At 43.6% G+C, this 20,651-nt stretch overlaps 1 protein-coding gene across 2 annotated transcripts in view; it reads right to left on the reverse strand.

Annotated features, from left to right (window-relative positions):
• The window catches only part of MTHFD1L (methylenetetrahydrofolate dehydrogenase (NADP+ dependent) 1 like), a 185,680-nt gene that overhangs the window by 41,766 nt on the left and 123,263 nt on the right, over positions 1-20,651 (reverse strand). For both annotated transcript variants that reach the window (XM_028103372.2, XM_028103371.2), the window contains exons 25-26: positions 10,488-10,595; positions 7,961-8,113 (exon numbers count right to left, since the gene is read on the reverse strand). In XM_028103372.2, the coding sequence (XP_027959173.1) occupies positions 7,961-8,113; positions 10,488-10,595 (261 nt within the window). The remainder of the gene's footprint in view (positions 1-7,960; positions 8,114-10,487; positions 10,596-20,651) is intronic.

A 20,651-nucleotide genomic window follows, 5' to 3' on the forward strand; every position in this document is an offset into this window, starting at 1 on the left:
CTCCTCTCGGTTTGTAGAAAAGTAAGAAAGAACCAACACATGGGGATTGATAACCATAGGTGAAAACTTTAACTCAATGACAGAGATACCTGAAAATGTTATTACCCGGCCTACTACCCCAGCCGAGGCCGATTTCATTTAAAGTAATTTTATATTTATGCTAAAAATAAATCAGCATCAAACTAGGGGAGAAAAAAGATCCTGTAAGCAAATGGACTTGGACCCAGGCAACCTTCTGCAATAGAGAAGAAATGTCATTTTCATGAGTCACAGAGCTTCCCCTGGCTCATCAATCTGATAAACGGTTTCTGGAAATTGAGAGTGCTGCTGGTCACCTTCCCTTCCCCTAAAACACGTCACACCGGAAGACAGGGACGACTTCTCTCCTGCTGGACAGACACACGTGCAGCTGGCCTCTGGACACTGGGGAGGGAGATGTGGTCACAGAGCAACCAGGCAGCCTGCTGCAGGGATGTCGTGGGGAGGAGCCGAGTGGATGCCTGAGCCAGAGGAAGGCATGTTGGGGAGAAAGCAGGAAATTCTGATGTAGAGATGAGGAAGGGCGGTGGGCAGGGGATCCAAGCTGGGTGGGCAGAGGAAACCTAGCAGATCCCCAGGAATGGAGTGAAAGGACATGGTACGAAGAAACAGAGCCCAGCTGGGGAGAGACAGCCATGGACAGGGTGGGAGGCTGGTTCATTTCAGGTGTTGGGGTCACCAGGGCCAAGGAGCAGGGGTGACAGAAAGGCTGTTTACAGGACTTAAAAGAAATCAGCTTAGAATTCTTTGTTTATTTGGGAGGATTGGGGGGGGAAGGCAGGGAAAGCAAGAGAGGGAGGGCAAGGAGTAAAAAGGAGGGGGCGACTTTATAGTTTCTGAGGGTCTGAGGGATGCTCCATGGCCAAGGGAGCTCCGCGTGATCTCACGGGACAGTGAGCCCTTTACTACGTGACTGCTTATCCACTGCATTTAAAGTACACCCTGGTGCGGGGAGCCACCTGGGTGGCTCGGGGTGGGGGGCGGGGTGGGCGCTTGTGTGGCTCAGTCAGTTAAGTGGCTGCCTTCGGCTCAGGTCATGATCCCAGGGTCCTGGGATGGAGCCCCACGTCGGGCTCCCTGCTCCGCGGAGAGCCTGCTTCTCCCTCTCCCTCTGCCTGCCGCTCTGCCTGCCGCTCTGCCTCCTTGTGCTCTTTCTCTCTCTCTCTCTGTCAAATAAATAAATAAAATCTTAAAGTGCAGCCCGGGGAGTGAATGTTTAATTTTTTCACTACGTAACTGGCCATAAATCTCTGGAAAATGTGGGGAGTGATGCATTTGATTTGAACCTACAAGGTCTGAATTAATTCACCTTCATGCTTAACCGAGTGAAGCAAGTTTATAACCACGCGTCCCTAAGTGGGGCCGGCACACAGAGGAGAGAACATATCCCCACGGAGCTTGAGAATAACGTCGCTGACCTGAATCAGATCCAGTAGAAACTAAACATTCAGGACATACTTTTACAAAGTGAGCTTAACCGAAACATGAGAAAGAACAAAATGGCCATGACTTAGCGGGGTGGGGCCACAGTCTACTTTTTCACACCCCCCACCCCCTGCCCCCCAGTCCACTAAGTCTCCACCCAGCATGAGTTGTGGATGACATCACTCACTTCCCAACTACATTCCAGCAGTTTCCTGCTTTCCAGAGCCCAGCCAAGCAATGCGGTCAGTGGCTGACCAGGTCAGACCTGGGCAGAGATGGGGCCGGGTCAGGTCAGAGTGGAGATGAAGGCCACACCAGTGCTCGTTCGTTTGTTCGCTCCGTAAACTGCTTGCTTTACCACTGATCTTTCGGCCCCTCTTCCTTGGATAGACCTGCACACCGTGATGGGTCCAGGCCAGGCCAATCACGGCAGGAGCAAAAGATGCACAAACACTGCTCTGCTCCAGGAAGAGCACAGGGACCAAAGTGAAGGGCGTGGGAAGGGAGGAGGGAGCTTTGACCTGCTGCGTCGTCCAGTCCCCCAGCCAAGATGTCTTTCTCTGCTCGTTGGTCTGTGAGGCGAAAGCACTCAGTCTATTTCTGTATGGTTTCAAGAGGCCGCTCTGCCTCCCAGAAATGCTCTACCTGGCAGTGATCCCCATATCAGTGGCCTAGGACAACATAATCCCTTAGGTGTGAACCGGGAGGCTGCTTAATCCCAAGATTCTAGCCCATATTCTTGTCCCTGAGAGTCGTCATGTCCTCATTTTATGCACCATGTTTGTCAATAAAGAAGATTTCATATTCAAGAGGACCTCGCTACATGAGGACTTCTTTCTAAGTTCTTTGGGAGGCTCGGTGTGTGATCAAAAGAGAATAGTCAGATACACTGAACACTAACATCAAATGGAACTTTGGTGGAATTCACAGGTAGCCGGACACCTCTCCATGCAGCTGTGAGCTCCATGCAGAGCTGTGTGAGAGCGCCTGAGAAGGGAGGACGTACTCATCTGCTCTCTACCCCATGACAGTGGCCAAGAAGAGCCCCTGGACAAGTGAGCAGAGAAAAAACAGTCTTGCGCTTCCATGGCAGATCTGGGGCCAGCAGACATTAGACAGAACCAGACGAACCACACTCAGGAGTGCATTTCTTATGGGAACATCCTAGGTCCTCTGTGCTTCCTTCAGTGTCTCAACTTTACAAGTGTTTAAACACTGCGGGGCAGCTGCGATGGGCAAGGTGATGCGACCTGCCAGATTCCACCTGCTGCACACGTGTCCTGACTCCCTGGCAACCGACCGGCCTTATATAAACATTGTTTCTGGGCGCCTGGGTGGCTCAGTCATTAAGCGTCTGCCTTCGGCTCAGGTCATGGTCCCAGGGTCCTGGGATCGAGTCCCACATCGGGCTCCCTGCTCTGTGGGAAGCCCGCTTCTCCCTCTGCCACTCCCCCTGCTTGTGTTCCCTCTCTTGCTGTGTCTCTGTCAAATAAATGAATAAAGTCTTAAAAAAAACCAAAAAACATTGTTTCCAAGTGCTTTTAGTTATTCACCTGCCTATTTAGTGTATTTTCTTTTAAGATTTTATTTATTTGAGACAGAGAGAGAGAGCATGAACAGGGGGAGGGGCAGAGGGAGAGGGAGAAGCAGGTTCCCCGCTGAGCAGGGAGCCCGATGTGGGGCTCGATCCCAGGACCCTGAGATCATGACCTGAGTCGAAGGCAGACGCTTCACCGGCTGAGCTACCCAGGTGCCGCTATTTATTGTATTTTTATGTTATAAAAGGGACACATGCTCCATGCAGATATTGAAATAAGCAGAAAAGTAAAGAAAAAAAGCTATTTATAACATAGCAGCCCAATGTTACCATTTTGGTGTCTTTCATAGTCTTTTTCTATGTGGGGTGTAATTTACTTCTCAGTACTATCACGGCACATATTTCGCTTACAGGCTAATATTTTTATGTCGTGAAATTTATGCCACATGATTAAAGAACCTTGTAAATTATAGAAACTTAAAGACAATATCAAAACAATGTGACCAGAAGACAAAGACCACCTAGTAGATTTCTTTTGGCCCAAAACTGTGTTGGAGAAATTTAATAAGCTATTAGGTTTATTGAACACCATAAACCATAAGCTTTGAAAGAATTTTGGAAACATAACGTAACAGGGTAATCTGTAGAATACGGGGTAGGAAAATCTTGAAAACAATTTGCTCTTTTCTCCCCACATCAAAGATCTGTATTTGCTAAACCGTTTCTTACAGGGAGATTCACTAAGTAGTGAGGAGCTGGGCAAGAATGTTTGCACTGTTTTGGAGTTTTCAATAATACGCCAGAAATAATATCTAAGTATGTCACTAAAGAGAAACAAGAATACATATGGCGCTTAGTAGGAATGAAGACTTATTTTACGAAGGAAAAATTAGCTACAGCCAGACGGGAAACGCTGTGAACGCATGTTAGAGTGGTAACAAAGGCCTCAGATGTCCATAAGCTGCATAATCCGTGTATTGGGTGTTTCTATACAAACAGCTTAGGGAAAAGTGAAATGTACTGGTGAAGGGTCTATGGCAGTTAATGGTATTTATTTCCATTATTATTGTATTGTGTAATAAGTAAATAGAACATGATGAAATAATTAAATGGCAAAAAACACCAGCCTATAAGTAAAGACAGTGGGGAAGGGAAGGTTAAGCAGTAGATATTTACAAAGCTAAATCTGGAGGGGAAACTGAACTCCCCAGCATTTTACCGCGTGATTGCTCAAAGTCAGCAGGGCTGGAGATGTTTATTGTTTGAGGACAGACTTGCTTTATTGACATTCTCCCCTTTTAGACCTACTACGTAGCCAGAGGGTACTTCTCCTTTGTTCTCAAGTCCACAGCTTTCTGTACTTGTTTTCTTTTACTAGAGTACATCATAAGACCCATTAGGGAAGGACTTGATCTTGTTCACCTCCACGTGGTTGTATGAGAGACTGACAGAGTGAATGAACACTGCAGAGAAAATGAGAAGCTTTCTGATTTTTGAGGTCTGAGTTTGGGCTTTCCTTCCGGAATGGATAGATGGATATGTGTTTCACAAGTACTCAAATAAGCACATGTTTCGTGATTAAGAGTAAGAGTGACTCACGATGCTAGAATTTTCCCACCTGCAGGAACCAGTCCCTCCGGTGTCCCCATTCCCTTTTCCCTCGGTCATCTCGGCAGGAAATTACTACACCGTGTATCCCGCATGGGTGATGAATGTTAGAAGCATTTCAGCAGACTGGGGCAGGGGCCAAAATGGGATCAAGTAAAAGTAAATACCAGCCCTTATTAGGCGATCCTGGCCTCCCAGCGGTGCGTTTGCCCTGATCCACGCGCAACTTCCCGCTGGTAATGGAAAGCGGAACTCTAAGGCCACCGCCTCCATGTGACCGTGACCGTTCCTTGACTTCCAGGAACTTCTTTAGTCAGACACCACTTCCTTCCTGGTTCCTCACACTGGATTGTTTCACTGATTCTCCCGGCCTTGCCCTGAGGTGGGGGCGCCACACCGTGGCAGAGGGCTCTCCTCAGGACACCCAGTGAGCCCACGGCCGACCCCCCCCCCCCCCCGGGGTCAAATCCACACAGTCTTTGTCCTGTGAGTGGAGCAGCAGCGGTTCTAGAATTCTGATGTCAGAACTGCTCTCACACGTGGATGTGGTGGTGGCGGGACAGGCAAGGATGCATAGCATACATTTGCTTATTAGTGACCAGAGGATTTTAGATTATATGATTTTTATTTAATGACTATCAAATGCTCAGAACTATTAAGGCTATCAATTATTGGTTCCTAATTTTTATACCAAACCATTGTCTTTCTAATTCAGTTCTATCTACCTCTATTAGCTGTAAGCTGCCAGAAGCGGAAAGCTTCTTTATTTGGGGGGTTACCCAGAGTGCTGAGCACAGTGCCTTATGCACACTGGCTGAATGAATGAATGAATTTGTTGGGTAAGCTACTGCAGGGTTTTAATCTGGGCAAGACAGGATAGATTTTGAAGGAAGCCGACTTTCTCCTCAGTTCTGCCCTACCCCCCCCCCCCCCCCCCCCGCCCTGCAGCACGGCCCCTCGTCTCTCAGTCTTCCAGTCTCTCTGGCCTGCTCTCCTTCATGGACCAATGCTCCGGAGACTTTTAGCACTGAGGAGCTCCCATCATTGAGGCCATTCCAAGGAGCATAAAAAGCAAACTCTTCTCACTATCAATTTTTGTTAATTGAGGTATAGATAAGTTATACTCAGTAAAATTCATCTTTTTTAGGTGTGTAGGTCTATGAGTTCTGACAAAGGTATATAGTCATGGAACTATCACCACAATCAAAATAATCAAAATATAGAGTATTTCCATCACCCCAGACTGCAATCACGCCCCTCTGCCCTTCTGGAAATGTCATCCGGCACCCATAAAATTTCAACCCTTCTCCCTGTACCAACACTGTTGCTACACCTCCCGCGGACTCCTGTGGGATTCCCTGGTCTCCTCACACCCCCCAGACCTTCGGCGGGTCCTCCCAGACTCCTCGCGGGGCTCTGTAAATGTAGACATTTTTAGAGTATGGTCCTTCACCCTCTTCTCACTTCTGTCATGCTTATCCTTGCTTCTCCCCTGCTCAACATCTGCCTTCATCTATATTCTTAAAACTCTCAAGGCCTTCCTTTCTATTCCTTCCCCGTAAGTGCTGTGTCTATATTTCTCATAGATCCATAGACCACTTTATATACCCTGTTAACCCTCGCAGGCCTCTACATCTAAGCCAGACTCATTTCTGGCTCTGCCCATCTGCCTCCCGCCATGTTCCTTCCAGGACTGACAGCACCACCATCCCAGTCAAGCTACAGGTGGCCCACGCCATGACCCCACGTGTAGGTGGCTACCCTTAAATATGTCTCGAAGTCGCCCCTCTCTCCATATTAGCTTCAGTGATCACAGTGTTGACCTTGATGAACTCTGGCCTCAACTGATATTTCCCTGGCTCTGGCCCTTGGCCCTCTGAACATTCTCCATCAGCTGTCAGAGCTCTTTTTCTAAAATAAAAGTCAGATCACCTTCTTCTTCTTCTTCTTACAAAAAATACAAAAACCCCAAACAAACGCAGAAACCATCCTAAAGTGACTCTCCAGTGTGCACAGGAGAGAAACCCAAGTTCCCACTGATGGTAATCAAGCTCTGTAAGAGCCTGGCCCCGTCTTGCTATCCCAATGACATTTCTCAGCCTCCCCATCCTGTGCAACCCCAGCCACACTGGACTTCCCTGGGCCTGTCATGTACATTGTGGCCTTGAGTTGAAATTCACTGTTTCCCCGGGTCAGAGGTTTAGGTTTCTGTGAAGTATTCTTGACTCTCTTCTTCCATATACTTTCCTCTCTCACCCACCTCAGTCGGAAGCTGTTCTTGCTACCCCTGGCTGAGGGCATTCAGAATGCCAACACCACGCTTTCTAGACGACCCTGTGCTCCTCACGCCCCTACTGGTTATCTCCACGCCTCAGATGCAATAAAGAATTCAAGAAATGCCTACTGAAAACATTTTGCCCAACGCTAGATGAAATGTGTAAACATCAAGGCAAAAATTCTGCACTTTTTATGTATTTTTGCCTATCCACTGCTTATTTACATCACAACAGAGCCACATGGGCTTATTTAAAAATTGTTACAATGTTTCCTGCTTGGACTTGGATCCATTTGTAACAACAACAATAAGGATAATGGTGACTTAGAATTTTTTTGTTCTAAATCTAATCCAGGAGCACTCCAAGGATGAGAAGTCGGATTTTGGCTGTTGATGGTTACCAATGGAAGGTCTATCACTGTGTGGCTACAATGAAGCATTTTATGTATGAAGCCCAACATCACGTATTCTAAGTGCTTTGATAAATGTTTACATCTTTGGTATCTCCCTTCCATCCATAAAAAATCTGAAATAACATAATTATCATCCTACAGTAATGAAATCCCACCACACTGTTAAAAATGAAAACTCATTTAATTCGCTCATTTTCTAAGGCAGAGCTTCCCCCTTGTGCTGAGGAGGAAGGCAGATGGTGAAACACGGATTTTCCCAGCCTTTGGGGGTGTCCGGCATGAGCAGTCACGTCCATTTATCTGAATAGAGTAAAATCTTATCATTTTCAATACAATAATGTGAAAAAGGTCCAGAGACACTACACTAAGCCATTCGACTGTTTAAGTATCAGACCAAATTGTACCAAGTTACTCTCTTCCGACTTCTATGAGTGGAATCAGTTTTATAACTCAAGAGATCCTGAACACCTGATCTTAAAAAAAGAAAAAGAAAAATCCAAACCCTGACGGCAGAGTAGTTTTCCATGGTGGAAGAGAATGTTTAGAAAAATAGCAAATACTATTACTTCCCAACACCTGACTTGCAAAGTGTAGGCAGAACATAAGGATTTAAGGTATCAGGACAACACAGCCTGGGGAAGGCTTCTGGAGAATGTTACTCACCGTTCCAACCAAAGGGTAGATGAATCCAGCACCTATGCTGGCCCGGACATCACTAATGGGCAAAATGAAATCTCTGGGTACCCCTTTCTTGTCAGGTTCATGAGATAGAGAAAGGTGGGTCTTTGCCATGCAGATGGGCAAATTTCCAAAACCCTGTAAGAAAGGAAAGGAAAGGTGTTCACTGAGTACAAATTAGTCTCCTGTGTGTGTTCAACTTGACTACACACCATCCCCGAGGCTCAGATCAGGCACACGGCAGGTGCCGGTTCACTGGGCAAGAAGATGGAAGGAACCCTCAATTCCAAGTGATCGTCACGTGGTTGAGGGTGTCTGTTATTTATTTCAGAGAAATCTCCTTAAGGAAGGCGCCATGACGTGTGCATTTGGGAGAAAGTGTGGCTATTTTCAGGCAAAGTAGAAGCAATAGCAGCTGTCGAAACTATTTCCAAGGATATTAATATATGGGGCTCAGAAAGGTAATCTGGAGAAAGGCTCTGTAATGAGGCTCTCAGTCCCGTTGTTCCCTCATTCTTGGAGGCTGTCAGGAAGCAAAGGGTCCCTTTGTGTTGGTTTATGAATCATGGCTATTTGATCTGCGATTACATTATATGAACTAAGATGAGGTCACTTTTTAAGCCTCTTATTTTTAAGGACCAAAGGCAACGCCTGACCCACAGTTCCAAAGGTGAAAGGGCAGGAAGTCACATGTGGGTCTCACAAAAAGGACAGTGTCCTTGCAGCCTGTTTCCGATTAAACAGTACATAGTGTCCCTTTAGAGACTTTGCTAATTAATGGCAACCACATACAGGACACATAACTTTTAAGGAATATTCCCTCAGTAGACAGGGATAAAAGGAATGCAGTCTTCAGAGGTAACGCATGCAGACTTTCTTATGATTCAATTTAAAAGTATTTGGACGATTTTAGGATATTTTCATTTGAGGGGTGGGGCTATTCTTTTTTGCAATGCTGGAATACTCTCCTACAATGATCAGAATTCTGCTGCGGGACAATCGCAATTGCTCTGGGTAGGAATTTTGGGTCCCAGAGATCATTCACTAGTGAAATAATTTGAACTGATGTACGTTTCCAACTTAACATTTTGCCAGTACAGATATTTAAAAAAAAAGAAAAAAAACCAATATGGTATATAGTAGCACCATATTAGTTCATATAAAAAAGAAGTTTTTAAGACTGGAAAGAAGGGAAGGAACTAATGTTAGAATAAATAACAGTCCTTAAATATTATTAAAAACTTGTGAAAAAAAAACTCATGACAATGACCTTACTTTACTCATTTTGTTATACATGAGTGAAATTTCACTGCAGATCCATGCCAGTGTGTGTAGAATAATTCTGGGGAATTATTTATTTTTTAAAGATTTATTTATTTATTTGAGAGAGAGAGAGCGTGCAAGGGAGCAGCAGTGGGAGAAAGAGAGAATTTCAAGCAGACTCCCCACTGAACGTGGGGTCTGATGCAGCGCTCGACCCCAGGACCCTGAGATCATGACCTGAGCTAAAATCAAGAGTCGGACGCTTAACTGACCGAGCCATCCAGGTGCCCCTGGATTTATTTATTTATTTATTTATTTTTTAAAAGCACAAGCCGAGGTCATACTTGGAAAATTCTACGAACAAACGAATTGCTGACTATCTTACCAAACCTGGGAGGATACTCTAGTCAGCACTGGTAGTATTTAGCATAATGTCAAATACAATTTACAAATAGGATTTAGGAGTTGGGAACTGAAAAAAAAGGAGATCCGTGATGCTCATGATGAAGCTCTTTTGCCGGCCAGCTCTTGGAAGTGCTTTGATTTCTATCATATCACAGCAAACCGGAGCGGGTATTCAGGGCTTAGGGTCATTTTGGTCGGGGTGGCTGAATGAGCTGCAGTGGATGGAATCCATGAAACACGATCATTTTAGGACCAGACTCAGGCTGCTGAGTCCCCGCCACCTTCACAGCCGCTTGCCAATTTGCCTTTGTCACTCTCTAGAGGTAGACGATGACAGGACCTTCCACTTGGGTGGACAATCTCAGCACCAAGCCAGTGAACCACTTGCATAAAAAAGGAACACCAAACACCCCCATCTTTAAAAGCTGCATGACGACTTGCCTTACCTGGCACCGTGTCACATTTTTAAGGTGCTAAGAGCCCTGCAATGAAGAGGGGGCGCTACAGATCTATCCAGCTCTGACACCACAGCCACACATGCAAGAAGTTTCAGTGTTTCTGGCTGAGCAGGAGGGACTAACCACCACATGTCACAGACACAACACCACCCATATCAGCCACCTGATAACCACGAAAGTCAATGATGTATCTATCAGAAGGTATACACCCTTGCCCTACGGTTCTACTTACAGTCAACAAACTACCCAAGGATATTAATTCAATTTTTGTAGACCACGTAGATTAAATCACGTTTGGCTGGTGAGACTTATAACAGTCCTGACCTCAAGGTGAGTATTTTAAGAGCCTAAGGCGGATTTTTTCCCCTTAAAAGTGTAACTTTTACCTGTTGTGTGTAACGATTTATTTTGGATTGTGCCTCAGGAGACAGTTCGATATCTTTGGCTCCGTACACAGCCTGCGCAATGGTTCTTATCTTTTCTACAATTGGAAGCTGGAAAAACACAAATGACAACGAAATCGTTAATGTCAATCCGGTTAAAGAATCGAAGGAAAGCTGAGTGAGCTTTTCTGCAGTCGCCTAAAATTTCCTACCAGATTTTCCCCTCAAGAGCCGTGGCATTTGAAGCAAATACTCTTTCCTCTATCACCCTTAAAGTAGGAAGAAGTATCAAGAAACTTTAGATTTTCAGCCAACTCAAAGGCTGCTTATCTAGTTAATCATTTTTATCCATTGCATTGTTTTAAAAAAATGTACCTTATACCATGGTCTTAGAAGTCAGAACAGGAGTCTGCTGAACAAATACTTAATGCTGGTGTTTAAGTGCCTCTGAACTCAGGTTATATGACAGAGAACATAGCAATACTAAAAACAAGTACATTTTTTGTGAGTAGGAATGGGCTGATACATATTTTTAAAGATTTTATTTATTTATTGCAAGAGCACGAGCAGGGTTGGGGAGGGGCAGCAGGAGAGGGAGGAGAGAGACTCTCAAGCAGACTCTGGAGCACAATGCGGGGCTTAATCTCATGACCCTGAGATCATGACCTGAGCTGAAATCAAGAGTCTGACACTTAACCAACTGAGCCACCCAGGCACCCCAGAATGGGCTGAGATTTTAAATGTTGATGTGATCACTTAATTGGGAAATCAGAGGTTGAAACCTAGTGTCACTTTAGCAAATTATGAGAAATCACGGAGGCTGGGAAAGAATCCAAGAAGGCTAGGTATGGGCAAATGAGTGTGTGGGGTGGAGAGAAACAACCTTCCATAATGCTGGACGGGAAGCCTGGATGCCGATGGCTGGTAAAATACTGAAAGTGATCTGGAGAAACAACAATGATTCATTGGGAAAGGAATATGCTATAGATAAAGGGACCCTTATTTACGCCAATCATTTGACAAAATCATTCATAATTTTACTGTGCAGAGAACATGCACAGGCGTCATCCAGTTGGTGGATTTACTGTTTGGTGAATAGCTATTGGGCCAAATGCCCACTGGGGGAATGAATGTCAACCGAGGGGCAGAAGTCTTTCATGGCCTGCTCCAAAACTTTGCTCAGCAATGGCAAATGGTACATTTGTATTAATTACTGTTGATATTCACAGAAAGGAGAGTTATCCAACAGGAGAAAATAAAAGCTAGCTCTATCCCCTCAATCTGATAAAACCCCAAACTGCTTTAAAACGTGTTTTTCATTATTCTTGCATTTATTACTATAGAGTTATTCTGTAGTCTGGAACTGAAATATTGGACGTTTCAACAAATAATAAATGAAGGTGCAAGTCCTTATAACCTTTCATTGAAGGACATAAAGGATGGTCTGAATCAATGGAGAGGAATACTTTGTTCATTGGTGAGAAGACTTAATACTATAAAGATGTCAGTTCTCTTAAACTTAACCTATTAGCTCAATGCGATTCCAATAAAAATCCCAAGAGCACTTTGGGATGCTTGGCCAACCCATTCTTAAATTCACAACAAAGAGTAAGAGAGCACTTAGGTAAGATAACTTCAGAGATAAATAAAACCTAAAGAAGGAAGATAGGGGACTGGTCTTTCCAGGTATCACTCACACTACAAAACTATGGTAATTAATTCCATACGGTATTGGCACAAGACTAGACAAATCAATCCATGGAAGGTAAGAAAGAACCCAGAAGGATACCACAGCAGGTGTGGGATAGTATATAGTAGAAATGACATAAAACAGGGAAAGGGCTGACAATCCAACTGACTTTTGGCTGGAGAGAAATCAAATTAAGATTCCTACCTCAAGACTGAGGGTACCCAAATAAATCCAATATAGAACAAAGACAAAACTTTTGAAATTAAAACTCTAAGTAATGGGAACAAAACATTGGGAACTCTCTTTATGGTCACGAGGTAGGGAAGGATTTCTTAAACAAGAACAGGAGACACCCTAAAAGAAATGATTTATAGATTTGACATCCAAATTTTAAATTTCTTGTATAAAAAAAAAGACTCCATAAATAAGGGTATAGAATAAGGAACAGTCTGGGAGAAGATAGATACATGCAAATATTTAAAAGTCAAAAGATTAGCTACTGGAATGAATTAAAAAAAACTCCTACAAATGAAGAAAAAGACAAATATTTAATTCTGGGCAGAAGGAGTCACTAATAACCATATGAAAAAATGCCCAATCTCATTAATAATCAAAGAAAGGCAAACTAAAATGATGAAAATCCAATTCACACTCATTAGATTAGCAAGAACAAAAAGCATGAGAATATCAAGTAGAGGTAAGGATGTGGGGGCAATGATCCTTCTAAGTACTCCTGCCTTGGTTGTGATGCTCATGGTCTAGCCCATCATGAAGCTTCCTAACTGGTCCCTTCCCTTTCAATACACCGTCCACTCTACCACAGTCTAACCTCCCTAGAAGGTACCTAACTAAGAAAAACTAAAAAATCTTCAGCTTGTCGTGGCCTACTGAAGAACACAATCCGGTTGTGACATTTAAGGATTTGTACAATATGTGCTCTGAAGCATAACTAGGATAGGCCTGCATCTCTTAATTTTTCCCCATGTCTTCTTGCTTCTGGGCCCTTACACATAAAGCCTCTTTGTAATCCTGCAAGCTCAGTCTGGGCTAAGACTCCCTGAGCTCTGTAAGGTCCATCTCCAAGGTCAGCTTCTCCAGGAAGCCTTTACTGAGCCTCCCAAAGCACATGTAGGCCTTCTCTTCTCTTCTGTCCAGATGGCCCTGGAATGCTCTTAACGTATATGGGTGCTACACAGGACCAGGGGTTCAACAGGGCCTGGCAGTGAGGGGCTGCTGGCGAAGCTCAGGCTATTTTAGGGTGCACTGATGGACATCAGATGGTAATGGTCCCAGGATCAAACTATGACACTGAAGTCTACCAGATGGCAAAGGGGCCTTTTGTAAACCACGTCACAGAAGAAATCAGCAAATAATCTGCACCTCTAGTAGGAACAACTCCAGAAAGAAATGATCATTATTTTCCAGGAAGGCAGAATGTGGAGCATGGGCAGAAATGGGAGCGAAGTCATTCTCAGCCCAGTGTTTAAGGAAAAGCTGTAATAACCAGAGACGCCTCCCTAAACAGTGACCTGTCCACTCCAGGAGAGATCAGTATAAGCCAGTGATGGTGCCAGGAATGTTGTAGAAAGAGTTACTGCGTGAGTGCAAAGTTGAGGATGGACTACAGAGATAGCCTTAGAGTGATTTCTACTGTGAACGACACCAGATTCATATCAGGTGAGAAGAACGCCCAGTCCATAAACTCCTGGAGGTCAAGGACCAGCTGGAGGTGGGATGTAATACAGCCTCCTGGAGAATGAATATCACCTGTTGACCACACAAGGCTTCCATGTGGTCCAGCGTTTATAACAATTACAAGAAAGTTCAGGTACTGATGTGCTGAAGACAGCAACGAGAAGGGACTTTTTACTGAACCTCCGATCTCACTCATTAGCATAATATATTGATGGGCACTGAAGTGCTTGCTTTCGACGCTGCACTTAAGGTAATATGATCTCCTCTGCTGGTCAATAAATGCTTTGCAAGTAGCAAACCTTTTTAAGAAACAGAAGTTAAGAGGATGCTGGAAAATATTTCTAGCATCACACAGAGCAAACACAATGACCATGCTTGGTCGGGGGGAGTCCGATCTCAGGGTACTGTGTTTCCCAAGTAGTGTAAGAGCGGGTCCTGGGCCACAGGCAGTGTCCCCATGGGCACAACAGCACAGCTGGGTGGCAGCTCTGGGGCGAGGGGCCTAAGAAAGAACACGGCCCCTTTTTATGCCTGGTTAAATCATGTCACCTCTCTGAATAGGTTTCCGCGTCCCTCCGATGGGCAGGTAGGAACTGTGTACTGCTCTGCTGCCACCATTGAAGCAATGTGGAGAAGGGGAGCTGTGCACGTCACTCCGCACAAACCCTAAGTGCTATCATTATGGAGCAAGGGCCACAGGGTTGACAAAGAGAATTACGTTTGCTCTGGAAGTAAACCAAAATGACAACAAAACAGATAGTACTACTTATAACATATTTAGTGAACACAGTGCACTATTTACTGAGCTCTAGGTTATGATTTGAAATTAAAAGGTCAGCCAATTTTTTAAAGAATATTTATTTGAGAGAGAGAGCGCACGCACAAGCTGGTAGAGCGGCAGGCAGAGGGAGAGGGAGAAGCAGACTCCCTGCTGGGCAGGGAGCCCAACGAGGGGCTTGATCCCAGGACCCCGGGATCATGACCTGAGCCAAAGGCAGATGCTTAACCGACTGAGCCACCCAGGTGCCCTAAAAGGTCAGCAATTTCTATTAAGATAATAATTAAAGAGCTCACATGTGAACAGGGTAATAGTAGAAGGATGATTAGTGAAGAATTAGTGAGTAGGTATTTAGCTGATGCATTACAGGTTTTTAAACAGGAATATATTTCATTTCAAGAAATATATGTATATTTAATTTTCAGTTAGAGTAAAATATACATAATAGAAAGTTAACTATCTTAACCATTTTGTTTTTTATTTTTTAAGAAGGATTTTATTTATTTATTTGAGAGATAGCATGAGCAGGGTGAGGGGCAGAGGGAGAAGCAGAAATGGAAACACTCTAGAACAGAGGTGTCCAATGGCAACTTTCTGTGATGGTGGGAATGTTCTATATACATGCTTCCCAGTCTAGTAGCTGCCAGCCCCACATGGCTACTAAGCAGGGAGCCCGACGCCTGAAATCATGACTGGAGCCTAAGGAAGACACTTAACTCACTGACCCACCCAGGCGCCCCCATCTTAACCATTTTGAAGTACATAGTTCCATATTAAGTACATTCATGTTGTAAAACCAATCTCCAGAACTATTTTCATTTTGCAAAACTAAAACTGTGGCTCCATTAAACACTAACTCCCTGCCCTCAGCTCCTGGCAACTGCTCTTGCACCTTCCGTCTCTGAATTTGGTTACACCAGCAACCTCATACAAGTGGAATCAGACGACGCTTGTCCTTTTGCATTTGGGTTATTTCAATTAGCATGAACCTCAAGGTTCATTCATGTTGTAGCCCGTGTCTGAATTTCCTTCCTATTCCATTATATGCATCCACCACATTTTTTCTTATCCATTCATCCACCATTGGGCACTTGTGTTGTTTCTACCTTTTCACGGTTGGGAATGATGCTGTGATGAGCACAGCTGGACAAATACCTCCTTGACACCCAGCTTTCAATTCTTTTTTTTTTTTTTTAAGATTTTATTTATTTGACAGAGAGACACAGCGAGAGAGGGAACACTCCCAGGGGGAGTGGGAGAGGGAGAAGCAGTCTCCCCGCGGAGCAGGGAGCCCGATGCGGGGCTCGATCCCAGGACCCTGGGATCATGACCTGAGCCGAAGGCAGACGCTTAACGACTGAGCCACCCAGGCGCCCCCCAGCTTTCAATTCTTTTGGGCATTCAAAGATACATATTGTTGGTCTACGACTAAACCGCCTTCCTTTCTAATGTTTACTTGAAAGTATTTTGCGAATTTCAAGCAGGTGCCAGACCGACTTTGTGAGTTGTGTAATTACGGTTTTTTAAATTCCTATAGGAAAATTGCTACCACCCAAACATGACAGATGATCCAAACACAATGTGTGGAAAAGCAGGAAAGGGCCAGCCGCATGAGTCCTAGTTGGGTGCTTTGTTTCCCCTCCTTACCCTCAGATGCCAGACCTCCATGCTTCCCAACAAGTACTGATACCTGCCCCCGGCCAGTCCACATTTTTGATGCCCTGCCTCCAGTCTTGCTATGCCTGGAGAAGGTAAGGATGCTCCCCTGAGAGCTCTCACACGTGCAATGCTGTCCAACGTGAGCCGAAGAGAATGCAACCCCTCCCCCCACCCCTCCCCCGCCTGGCGTGTGTCCTGCAGCCCCATGCTGAATAAATCGAGTTATCAGCGGATGGAGCTATGTACCCCAAGGCCAGAATCCTTCCAGGACCCTACTACAATTCTTCTTTTTCACTCACGTGTACAAGTGAATAAATAAAATAAAAAGATGATCTCGGTTCATATATCTTTTGGGTTTAATATGAAAACAAAAAACTGTCCTGATAAGGTAGTTCCCATTGCATACAACCTATTTATATTATGTCCATAGGCAAGGGACTTCCTGTTGTACCTCTGCTCACTTTGGGGAGAAGTGCAACCGTTAAAGGAAAAAAAAAAGAGCCAAGCTCATTCCAATGATCTTGATCTTAACTTGATATTCATTTATACTGCTTTGTTCTAAACGACAATTTTTAGAAAACAAATAAAATGGTAAGATAAATTACGAATGTTTATGCATTAATCACTCCTGGCTTTCCCTGACTCTGTAAATATTTACTAATTTCTTTGTGCACCACATCGTTTACCCTCCTATCCCTAAGGTCTAGGAGAGTGGCTTGCACGCAGTAGGCGTTCCACAAACTTCTGCTGAATGAATAAATTACCACCGAGGGCAAGTATTTTCAAGATGTCATGATAGGCAAAGGACTTGGGGCACCTCTTGAACAAAGCACTTCTGATGGGGTGGGGACGGTGACACATCACACAAACGTGACATTAGAGTGTGTGATAAAGGCTCTGCATAAGCATTACTACTAAAGACGGAAGAAGATGTAAGATTTCAGGGCAGAGGGGAAGGCACAGGAATCAGCAAAAGCGAGTGACATGTATAAAGGAAGTCGAGTCATGCTTGAAGGACAGGGAAGGTTTTAATTAAGCAATGAAAGGAAAGGTGATTCTACACAAAGGGAAAGGCACATGTCAAGGTATGAATGGCAACACAAAGTGTCTTCTGGAAATAGGACTGTTCTATGTGTATTATGCACAATTGCTTAACATATTAATAAGCCCCTTCACAGAGTCTGGTGTCAATGCTAGTATCTTTGATCATTTTTGAACTAATGTCATGTTAAATCTTCATCTTCACCAAGATCATAAGTGAATATATTCTACATTTATTCCCTCCCAGACCTCTTAAATGCATATTTAAGAAATGGAAACACTCTAGAACAGAGGTGTCCAATGGCAACTTTCTGTGATGGTGGGAATGTTCTCTCTCTCTTTTTAAAATTTTTATTTATTTGAGAGAGAGAGAGAATGATCAGGGGGAGCAGCAGAGGGAGAGGGAGAAGCAGGCTCCCTGCTCAGCAAGGAGCCTGATGTGGGACTCGATCCCAAGACCCTGGGATCATGACCAGAGTCGAAGGCAGACGCTTAACCGACCAAGCCACCCAGGCCCGCCTATTAAATTATTTAAGACCTGTTTTGTAGTGAAATAAAATTGGTCTACAAATTCCAGAAAAGCAATTACTTAAATTTTTAAAATATTTTTTCATGAGAAGAAAATGCACAAAAAGAAAGTGAAACAGGACAAAACTAAAATAGAACAAAATTTAAAAGAAGAGTTAAAAAGCTTCTAGAATCAAAGAAAATGAAATGTGAAGGTATTACAACATAGTTGTATCTCATTTTACTGGGAGGTCAAGTTCTAAAGTCAGCAGCCCTGAGGGTCTCTTAGAAGACCCATGAAAACACTAGGCAATACTCTACTATCAATAACCCGGAATTTCTTAAGCCCACGACTGTTGACGTACTGGAACACATTCTGCAGCCACACTGAAAGTTCTATTGTTTTACCAAGCCCATAGACTGAAATTCATATAAGTTAAGCGATCCTGGGGATTAAGGAGTGCATTTGTTGCGATGAGCACCAGGTGTTGGATGGAAGTATTGAATCACTGAATACATCTGAAACTAAACTTACACTGTCTGTTAACTAACTGAAATTTAAATAAAAACTTAAAAATTAAGTTAAGCGATCCTATGCTGTGATACCAGCAAAATGTATTCCAATGCCCATAAAATGTTTAAAGAGAAGGATCAATTAATAAACTTGTTAGCTGAACAGAAATCTCTGGACCCATAGTAATTATGTCAATTCCTATTTTGTATTTTAAATGAGGCATGAATTTTAAATGATCTACAAGTGCAGTTTGGTATAAATAGCCTTTCTGGTACTTCAAATGAAAGTATAACGTGAAACCATCGATGTTAATTTATCCTGAGCACACAGAAGGTATTAGGGGTTCATTGCAACATACCTCAGTGTCACGGGGGCAGTGCTCTTACTGAGAACAATGGACCCTTGTATCTTTGAAGAAGTCTGTCCCTGGCTGAAAACCAGCACATCTGAGCTACTAAAGGTGGACGTGCTGACTTCCATGAGCCAGCTCACTGAGCAGCTATCCCTGCTGGCTTGTTGGCTCTGAGCAACAGGTTAACCCAGAAGACTCCCAGAGGAATCTCGTTCTCCTAAGGCAACCGGGATGTGTGGTGGATATAGCTGGGGTCTGGGAACAGAAAAAATGCTCATTGCCAAAGAATCTCTATTTGTCTACGTCAAGTGAGGAGCATAAGGAATTCACATGGGTGATCTTTTATATTCTCAAATAGAACATAACAGCAATGTCAAGGAAGCAACATTAGGAATAGGTGATTTTTTTTAATTAAAATTTTTTGGGTTTATTTAAATTCAAGTTACTTAACATATAGTGTATTATTAATTTCGGGATAGTCTTTTTCCTTTTTCTTTTTTTATTACTATGTTAATCACCATACATTACATCATTAGTTTTTGATGTAGTGTTCCAAGATTCATTGTTTGCGCATAACACCCAGTGCTCCATGTAGAACGTGCCCTCTTTAATACCCATCACCAGGCTAACCCATCCCCCCGCCCCCTCCCCTCTAGAACCCTCAGTTTGTTACTTGGAGTCCATAGTCTCTCATGGTTCGTCTCCCCCTCCGATTTCCCCCCCTTTAGGGGATTTTAATGATCTCTTCCCATCCAAATGAGGAAAAGATGATTGTGGACTGAGCATGTGGCTTTGCTAACTAACACATAATGTATTTTTATGGCATATGTTTTGATTCTCTTTCCACAAACCTTGCTTATAAACCTCAATGTGTTCTAAGACTAGTACAAATGAATGCAAGGTGTGGTTTGGGTTCTATTTTCAAGTGCAAGGAGCCCTTGTTTTTACAAGTGTCTCTTTTTCTTGGCTGTTCAGCAGGAGTCATAATTTCCCTTATGGATCTCCTGGAGATGTGCTTCCAAAGAAAAAACTCTGGGTGTAACAGTCTCACTGAAGAGCACAGTAAACTACAGGTGACCTTTGAACAATGTGAGAGTTGGGGCACTGACCACCCTCACCCATAGTCAAAAATCCATGAATAACTTTTGACTCCCCCCCACCCCCAACTTAATGACTAATCGCTTACTGCTGATTGGAAGCCTTGCCCATAACATAAATAGTTGATTAACACATATTTTGTATGTTACATGTCTTACAGACTGTATCCTTACCATGAAGTAAGCTAGAGAAAAGAAAATGTTATCAAGAAAATCATAAGAAAGAGAAAATATATTTACAGGACTGTATTGTATTTACTGGAAAAGATCCGCATGAGTGGACCTGCAAGGTTCAAACCTGTGTTGTTCAAGGGTCAACTCTCCTTTCATGAAAGAGAGATCATTTTTCGATAAAAAATTATTCCTAAAACAAGTCCCCAAACTCTCCGATACTGGCGTGACTGAAAACCTATGCTGTTTTGAATGTTTTTTCCCTAAAACCCTAAAGTTGAAGGTTTTTCTTTTGAAGTGGTATGTCGTATGTGGTACCTTTAAGGATAGTATCTGTGATAATATTAAGTAACGTTCCTCAAGTGGATATGGATACTGTCCCTACACAATGGTCTCCTGTCACCTAAATTTAAGTCAGAATGTCTGGGGAATGGATGGAGTGGTGGTAGAAGGTGGCTGGCTACCATGAGGGGGGACACTGATAGTCCACTGTACATACCTCAGCCTTTCTTGACTGGCCCATGATTTTAGATCCAAGAATGCATTTCTGGAAACGTCTATCTTAGTGACATTCCATTTTTCATGTTAGAAGAGAGCATTTAAATGAAATTACAGGAAGCCTTGTGGAATGCCCAAGTGAAACATACAGACCACTCTTTCTTT

The sequence above is a fragment of the Eumetopias jubatus genome, unplaced genomic scaffold (assembly GCF_037043125.1).
Source record: "Eumetopias jubatus isolate StellerSeaLion01/CBP00866 unplaced genomic scaffold, mEumJub1_p1.0 scaffold_6, whole genome shotgun sequence".
Classification (NCBI taxonomy): domain Eukaryota; kingdom Metazoa; phylum Chordata; class Mammalia; order Carnivora; family Otariidae; genus Eumetopias; species Eumetopias jubatus.